This window comes from Cottoperca gobio, chromosome 7 (assembly GCF_900634415.1).
Source record: "Cottoperca gobio chromosome 7, fCotGob3.1, whole genome shotgun sequence".
Lineage (NCBI taxonomy): Eukaryota > Metazoa > Chordata > Actinopteri > Perciformes > Bovichtidae > Cottoperca > Cottoperca gobio.
The window spans coordinates 17,667,836-17,676,607 of record NC_041361.1 but is presented as its reverse complement, the minus strand read 5'-3'; the positions used below and the strand labels follow the sequence as shown (position 1 = coordinate 17,676,607).

The 8,772-nt window shown below is 42.2% G+C and overlaps 1 protein-coding gene across 3 annotated transcripts in view; it reads left to right on the top strand.

The window, feature by feature from the left end:
• The first annotated feature begins 1,142 nt into the window (after positions 1 to 1,142).
• Positions 1,143 to 8,772, top strand: part of mtor (mechanistic target of rapamycin kinase) — an 85,982-nt gene continuing 78,352 nt past the window's right edge. For 2 of the 3 annotated variants that reach the window (XM_029435367.1, XM_029435369.1), the window contains exons 1-13: positions 1,143 to 1,284; positions 1,718 to 1,861; positions 2,106 to 2,214; positions 2,391 to 2,623; positions 4,079 to 4,279; positions 4,394 to 4,528; positions 4,611 to 4,886; positions 5,107 to 5,215; positions 5,497 to 5,680; positions 6,458 to 6,586; positions 6,692 to 6,936; positions 7,667 to 7,876; positions 8,013 to 8,218. In XM_029435367.1, coding sequence (XP_029291227.1) covers positions 1,733 to 1,861; positions 2,106 to 2,214; positions 2,391 to 2,623; positions 4,079 to 4,279; positions 4,394 to 4,528; positions 4,611 to 4,886; positions 5,107 to 5,215; positions 5,497 to 5,680; positions 6,458 to 6,586; positions 6,692 to 6,936; positions 7,667 to 7,876; positions 8,013 to 8,218 — 2,166 coding nt within the window. In that variant the 5' untranslated portion in view covers positions 1,143 to 1,284; positions 1,718 to 1,732. Of the gene's footprint in view, positions 1,285 to 1,717; positions 1,862 to 2,105; positions 2,215 to 2,390; positions 2,624 to 4,078; positions 4,280 to 4,393; positions 4,529 to 4,610; positions 4,887 to 5,106; positions 5,216 to 5,496; positions 5,681 to 6,457; positions 6,587 to 6,691; positions 6,937 to 7,666; positions 7,877 to 8,012; positions 8,219 to 8,772 lie in introns of those variants that run through there. The other variant, XM_029435368.1, reaches the window with a different exon arrangement.

Here is an 8,772-nt window from a genome sequence, read left to right as displayed (position 1 = left end):
TCAACCCTAATCATGGCAGGAATGTAGATGATGATGGTAATTATGGTTATTTTGATGATGAAAATGCATTTGACATTTAGGGTCCAATTTCCTACAACTGAAAATTAAAAGGGTGTGGGTCTAATTGGTGTGTTGCACTGAAGTAAATGTCACCGACATGGAGCTACATGCAGTCAGATATGTTTCTCTCAGTAATAAAAGCGGGTGGTTTACCTGTACAATGTCTCCCCCCTGAGGCTAAATTATATACAGAATATTTACACAGTGAAGAAAGTTTAATGACTTGTGCAGAAGCTCAATGCCATTTAATTCATTTCAACACGTTGGACACGTTGCTTTTGATATGGTCATATTGTCATTACATATAATGGTCGACAGGTGTGCATATAATCGTTTCGATTAATTTTTATCCTGGTTAACATATTCATTTTTGTTAACCAGGTAAGCTGCCTTTGAACATTACAGTTTTGCTATTTTTTATATTCATTCTTTTTTATGATAGTCTAATTATTATTTTCTCTGCATGTTGTATTAGTTTTGTTTTACTTTCAAGCATTTTTTATAAATAACAATCACAGAAGACAAATAAAAAAATGCATCGCTCCAAGTCAATCATTTCCCATACAAATTAATGTAAATCTTTTGACTTGGACTATATTGTGATATATATGTGATCTTCTCATCTATCATCTTATTTTTCCAAGTTTTGGTTTTCCTCCAGATGCAACATAGCCTCTTGGTAAAGACGTATTAGCAGGGCCAAATAACCAGCTGTGGGTCCTTGGGCTCTATTCATCCTACTCTCTCAAGAGTAGAAGTTTAAAAGACAAAGATTGAGAAAGCCTTAAATAGTTCATATTTTAAGAAGAAGAAGTTGTATTCATCCCTCTTTGGGAAATTTAAATAGTTTTAGTCTGTATGTTTATTTTATTTTGTTGTTATAGGATACGCACGCACGCACACACACACACACGCAAACATACAAACCTACAATATTTATCTTTGAAAAGGTTTTCCCTCACTGGAAAGCAGAGGAATAGAACAGTGTCTCAAAACTGTACTCAATGACACCTGAGCTACATGCGTTCCGCTCTGCGCAGGTTACACAACGCAGTACGACGCGTGTGAAGTTTACTGTACGTAGCCTGCTGGAGAAGGTCCAATTCAACATAGCGACACCATAGCTAGCTAACATTCCCCTGTGCTAGCAAGATAGTTGGACAATGAGAGATATTCTGCAAGAGCCGAATAGCAATTAAGTGGCCGACATAATAATTGAAACACGTAAGTGGTACAAAGCGACTTTAATATGTTGCTAATGCTTTGTTACAGTGGATAGCTTAACGTTAGCAATAGATACCATAAGCTACACAACCAGCATGATATACTTGCGAGGTTCTGAATTAGTCTGTACCTGAGATGGACGTTTTTTAACTCGGGATGTAGAGGATATTATTCTTCTGTTTTAGTGTAAAGTCTATGTTTGATATGTTGCTAATTAGCAAGGTTAACAATATGTTACACAAGCTAACCAGACACTCAAGCTAACTTTAACGTCAGCTAACAACAACATTGAACCGTGTAAACAACTCAGACAAATGTACTTTCTTTCCAAGTATGGTCTTTATACTTGTTAATATTTTTCTTTGTTGTATTTCTTTAGATAAAACAGAACGTTTTTCCTCAAGGCATATCCATTTTATTTGTCTCTTTGCAGAATAAGGCCATCGAAATGGTGATCATGTCAGGCACAGCCACTGTGCTGCAGCAGTTTGTCAGTGGGCTGAAGAGTCGAAGTGAAGACACCAGAGCAAAATCTGCCAAAGATCTGCAGCACTATGTGACTACAGAGCTCAGAGAGGTAATGGCAAAAGTAAACATGGATGTAACAGAAACCTGTCATGAGGATATCATTCCAATCTAATGCAAACTATATGCGTGTGGTGTTGCCCATAAAAGCTGTAAGTGATCAGGTGGTTGCACTGCTTCAGGAGTGGATATAAAGGCTTTTTATACTTGGTCATCGTTGGTACCGTACAGGTCGCATTCACCAATTTTGCTTTTCCTATACATTTTTTGTGATACTGGTTTTGTGTCTTTTACAGTTAAGCCAAGATGAAGCCACTACATTCTACGATGAGTTAAACCACCACATATTTGAGCTGGTATCCAGCTCTGATGTGAATGAGAAGAAAGGAGGGATCCTCGCCATTGGTAAACCGTAAACATAGACATGCCAGATTTACTTAATTAAGTTAACTTTCAACCTTTGGTTTACTTAAAGTTTGGTGTAATTAGCTTGAGATAAGTCTCTGCCCTGGATGTATGTCACATGAAAATACATGTATGTGTGATACAGTATATCACTTTGACTCAATCATTTGTTCCAGTGAGTCTGATTGGAGTCGAGGGAGGAAATGCCACGAGGATCAGCCGCTTTGCCAACTATCTGCGCAACCTGCTCCCCTCCAGCGACCCTGTGGTGATGGAGATGGCCTCTAAAGCCATGGGCCACCTCTCTATGGCAGGGGACACCTTTACTGCTGAGTATGTGGAGTTTGAGGTGAAGAGGGCCCTGGAGTGGCTGGGAGCAGACAGAAATGAAGGCAGACGCCATGCTGCAGTAAGTGACTAGAAGACAGTAGGGGCTGTGTTGTTTGCTGTTGAAACACTAACACTCGCTGGTGGTGGAGATGAGGGTGAAGGACAGTTTGACTCATTATTGTCTCATTGCAACTTTTTTGTTTTTACTTTGTAAAGCAGCACAGACTCATTCGTGGCAGGTCTAGCTTTCCTTGGATGGAGAGCTCAGCCAGCTGTTCAGGAGACAATGTTGAATGTAGCTAGTAAAGGAGAAATACCCCCTTACTTACCTTCCAAACATATTTTTGAATACACGTTTTTTGCAGAAAGGTTTTTCTTCTTCAGTAAAAGTAACTCTTTCAAACCTAGCTTAAAATAAACTTTTTTCTCGGCTAACACAATTTGAATAAGTAGATATAGATGGGTTTGAGATGTCAGTTGTTGAACAGTAGATGTGAGTGATTTAGTAAAGGTTTCTGTGACACACTTACACTCTGGCCTTGTTCATCTTATCTGTAATTACTCTGTGATGCAGTGGAATCTGTTATAAAAACCCAAGACGCAGGGAAGTAATGCTGAAAAAGAAACACTGATCAAATGTAGGCTTTGTTTTGTGATGGGTTTTCTAGCTTGGGCAATTTTTTTCAAATATGTGGACTCAGTTTTCAGATGACTGTCAGAACCTGCACCCTTTTAAAGGAAAATGATTGCAGATGTTTTTGTGGAGAGCTATTCAAGCTGACTCTGATGTCTGCAGGAAGAATAAAAACGTCTGAGGCCACCTCAATAATTGCCTTGAATGCTGCTCTTAACCAAGTTTTGATGTGTTTTTTGCAACAACAATAAACCAGGGCAAACCTATAGTTTCTCTTCTCGGTTAATTGAGTTTAGATGTTGTTCTGTTTGGCAGCCAGATTGTGTGGCTTAAGTTGATAAAACATGTATTTTCTATACAGTTAAATACTAATTACTAACAACTAATTAGAAGTCATAATGTGATACAAATGTGATTTAGGTGGAGCCCATGTAAAAAGCATAAACTTCTGTTTTGTTAATACATTTATGCTCATCATAGGAGTAATCATAATCACAGAAAGATTTCTTCATTTAAGGGGCACAATTGTATCCGCACACATTAATCTCTCACAATCCTTTCACCCCATTTTCCTCGACTTGATTGTTTGAATAGAAACGGAATTTTAGCAACTCAGTATAACGTTGTTTTGGTAAACAAATTCAAGATGTTTGATCAGCATGTAGAGAAAGAGATAACGGTTGCCAAGCGTACTTTAAATAAGTTGTGAGCTGTTGAAGTTGAAGGTCACACAAACACAGTTGCACAGTTTTTTTTATTCTAAGGGTGGAACTTTAGATCTCTGGAATAATATAATAACTGCCGAGTGATGTCTGAAAGCACAATGTTGACATGTATTTACACTGGAAAGAAATAAACCCAAGAAGAGCAAATAATGAGCTGATTCTCTGTCTTCTCCAGGTGTTGGTGTTGAGGGAGCTCGCTGTGAGCGCGCCCACCTTCTTCTTCCAGCAGGTGCAGCCCTTCTTTGACAACATCTTTTACGCAGTGTGGGACCCCAAGCAGGCCATCCGTGAAGGGGCTGTATCTGCACTGCGAGCCTGTCTCATCCTCACCACACAAAGGGAGACCAAGGAAATGCAGAAACCACAGTGGTACAAAGTACGACGTTCCACTGTATCGTGGCAAATCCCATTTTAAGAAGTATCTTTCCTATCTTACCCAAACGTATGTCCTCGTTATAGGCCTCATGAGTGTTTGTCTCTTTTGTAACAGCAAACCTTTGAGGAGGCAGAGAAAGGCTTCGATGAGACTTTGGCCAAAGAGAAAGGGATGAATCGCGAGGACAGGGTCCACGGTGCTCTCCTGATCCTGAACGAGCTGGTTCGCATCAGCAGCATGGAGGGAGAGGTGAGTGCAGGATTCACTCTGAAGTCAACACTCTCACAGCCACGATCGAAACGTTCCCCTCACTGTCTTGTCTCTGTGACAGCGCATGCGCGAGGAGATGGAGGAGATCACGCAGCAGCAGCTGGTCCATGATAAGTACTGCAAGGAGATGATGGGATTTGGAACCAAGCCCCGACACATCACACCCTTCACCAGCTTCCAGTCGGTGCAGCCCCAGCAGTCAAACGCCCTCCTGGGCCTGCTGGGCTACAGCACGCCTCAGGGCTTCCTCAGCTTCGGAGCCACGCCGGCTCCTGCCAAGAGCTCGTTGGTGGAGAGTCGATACTGCCGGGAGCTGATGGAGGAGCATTTCGACCAGGTAGGGCTAGTAAGCTGTAAATTATCTTACAATCGAAAGTCACATTTTGGGAAGAAATACCATTTTTCAAGAAGTTAAAACTTGGCTCCCACAACACTGCAGCAGGCTCGTGGAGAGAATTTGAAAGTATGTGTATAAGGTCAACAACAAAAGGCCCGTGCTGTTTTGAGCAGCAGATAAATCAGTGTTGACCCAAGCTTTTATTATGTGCTTTGTCCAGGTGTGTCGGTGGGTGCTGAAATACAAGCCCAGTAAAAACCCTCTGATCCAGATGACCATCCTCAACCTGCTTCCCCGCCTGGCTGCCTTCCAGCCCAACACCTTTACAGGTGGGACTAGTTCATGTTTAAATCCAGTGGAATCCACCTCTTAATACAGTAACATACAGCCATGTATTCTCGCCCAGTATTATATCCACATTGCTTTTTTTGGTGGATATGGACAAGAAATGAAAAGAGACCCTGACCCTGTGTCCTGTAATAACTGGGGTTTGCCGTAATAAATTACCTCTAGTTTCTCCCAGTCAGTTGATTTATGCGTCGCAGCCTATACAAATCCCTACATCTGTGTTTAACCGTTTCCCTTTGTGGTTGTTCCCTCCACTGTGCAGACCAGTACCTGTCAGACACTATGGGCTACCTGCTGGGCTGTCTGAAGAAGGAGAAGGAGAGGACGGCAGCTTTCCAGGCTCTGGGGCTGCTGGTGGTGGCTGTCAGGACAGAAATCCAGCCGTACCTCACAAAGATCCTTGAGATCATCAAGGCTGCTCTGCCACCCAAGGACTTTGCACACAAGTCAGTAATTAAATACATGACATTGGCTCTTTGTAGTTTCTGTATACCATAAATGAAATGTCTTCATATTCAGATATTATTATCTTTGATCAGTCATTTAATATGTCGTTGTATTTGAATGGTTATTGTTTTACTACACTATTTGTATTCACTTTTCTTTTCTCACTATGCTCTTATTTCTTTTCCTGTTTCAAGGGTCATTATAGTTTTGTAGCTTTTGTTTGTGCTATATTTAGAGCTGCACCGATCGCAATCTTCTTTCTTTCTAAGAACTCTAATTGACAGCGTACACAAACATCTTTTCTTTCATGGAGAAATTTCAATTATTTGTATGTTCATTCTAAAACATTGACTATTAAATAAGTTTTTCTCCAAAACGGCACAAAGTTACAGGACCTTCTTGTATTTTTAAGGTTGTTCCTCCACGGCTTATTTAGCACTTGCAGCTGCTTCAAATTGTGAACTTTGTTTTCTTCACTCACACTGAAGAACTTTCTCACCAACGATGTGACATGTGTGTGGCTGTACGATGTGTCACAACGTAAAGCCACCATGCGGCATATATGTGTAAAATAAAATGAGACTGACCGGTCACTGGTCATGGCTGACGACCGGCCGGTATAGACCGGTGACTATTGCTGCATCTCTTGCTACATTGGATGAGACCATCCTCAATCTCCAAGTGCTTGTTTAATTTCCTCAGTGGTAGACCTGTTTTTAAAAATCCATCATGAGCGCATGTTTTCTTTCCTCATTCCCGGTCTTCCATGTGTGCAGGAGACAGAAGACCATGCAGGTGGACGCCACAGTGTTTACCTGTATCAGCATGCTTTCCAGAGCCATGGGGCCCAGCATCCAGCCAGACATCAAGGAGCTGCTGGAGCCCATGCTGGCTGTGGGCCTCAGGTAGGACAATACTTCAACCAACAAGGTTTTACCATAGCCTGGTTTGGATTTTTAGATTTCTGCGTCAACAATGGGTTGTCTGTCCTTTCTGTCCTGGTCATGTAGTCCTGCGCTGACAGCAGTGCTGTACGACCTGAGCCGTCAAATCCCCCAGTTGAAGAAGGACATCCAGGACGGCCTGCTGAAGATGCTTTCCCTGGTGTTGATGCACAAGCCTCTGCGTCACCCCGGCATGCCCAAAGGCCTGGCACACCAGCTGGCCTCGCCAAGCCTCACAAACATCCCCGAGGCCAGTGACGTAGGCAGCATCACGCTGGCCCTACGCACACTGGGCAGCTTTGAGTTTGAAGGCAAGAACCTGGCAAAGGGCAAAGCTTTAAAGCAGGATCATCATATTTCGTTTTTATGTTTACTTCTTAAGAAACACAGAGGGGGGGAAATCAACATATTGAAAAACATGTGCAGACCCCGAGTTCATTGATCTTCAGTTTGGTTGCATCAGTAGAGAAATTCTGATTTTTTAAAGGGGGGAATTGCAGCCCTATAAAAACCCCATGAAGCGTGAAAAGAAATAACTGATGGAGTTAATGCCTCGGTTGCTGCGCACTGCACATTCAGTGAAGTTGGGAAAAGTTTGTGGATTAAATTGAAGGCATAAACCATCAGGTATAAGATTGGAGTCACAAGGGTGGGGGGGGGGGAGCACATGGTGTGTATGGAATGAGTAAGTGAAGTGCAGAAATAGCTGGAGTGGTTGTATTGATGGGTATGGCCAGCTGATTTCTGGACTGGACCCATGAGGCTTGAACAACAGAAGCATACAGCGGGCCGCGGTGAAACAATTGCTTCTCAAAGTCTTATGTTATCCTGCAGTGGACGGTGGGGGTGGGTGTGTTGCAAAATCAAACTGTGGTCACATTGCACAACTGGACTTCTTCAAAGTTTATTCTTGAAATCCTAAACCAATTGATACTTTATACACGCAAAGAATACACGTAACATGCTTTATGATTATCTGTATTCCTGCCCTAATGTACAGCTATCTAAAAGGTCGTGGTCATGGTTTGTTTTACTCACCAGGACACTCCCTCACCCAGTTTGTGCGCCACTGTGCGGATCACTTCCTGAACAGTGAACACAAGGAAATCCGGATGGAAGCAGCTCGGACCTGCTCGCGCCTCCTCACACCCTCCATCCACCTGATCAGTGGCCATGTGGTCAGCCAGACCACTGTGCAGGTTGTTGCTGATGTGCTCAGCAAGCTGCTAGTTGTTGGCATCACCGACCCAGGTAACTCTAAAATTTAGCAAGTACTAGTAATTTATTACAAGAAATGTTGCATTTGCGACACCTGCCGATAAAGGTAATAAGGGTGGTAAGAGTCAAAATGTTTGTTTTTCTTAATCTCGTCCCTGTTCTCCTGCAGATCCAGACATTCGGTACTGTGTGCTGGCATCTCTCGATGAACGTTTCGACGCTCACCTCGCCCAGGCCGAGAACTTACAGGCGCTGTTTGTTGCACTGAACGATGAGGTGTTTGAGATCAGAGAGCTTGCCATCTGCACAATCGGACGGCTCAGCAGCATGAACCCTGCCTTTGTCATGCCCTTCCTACGCAAGATGCTAATCCAGGTAGGAGAGGCACAACAGATGGCACACTATGAGTTTAATGGTTTATTGTTTTGGAGGATCTATATAGATTATTTTTGTTTTACCTCTTAAGGAGAAGTTTGGTGTTAAACTGTTCAAATGAAAACATTGAAACATTGTCTCTCACCTCCTTATTGGCACTTTATGGCATTGCTTTTGGCGATTTGGTGCACTGACATGCCCACTGAGTTCAGCGCCGGATCTTTAATAGCTATAGTACAAATGACATATTTTCCTTATTAAAGCTCAGGTCGGGGTTACAGTCTGTCCAGTCAGCTTTTATGCAGGCAACATGGGAATGGAGGAAAAAAGCTTTCTTTCCTAAAAAGAAAAGAAATGTTCCATACTCGCGTTTCATATTTTTATATATAATTAACTTTTTACTTTTTAGAGATAATGAGAAAACTTCTGTCCAAGATATTTGTGAAATTCGAATTTTTTTAAATCCATAAATAAACAGTGGTTCCGTGTTTATCGCTGTAAATAAAGAGGATGTTATCTCAAGATACAATATTGCGATTTTTACCATCATACAC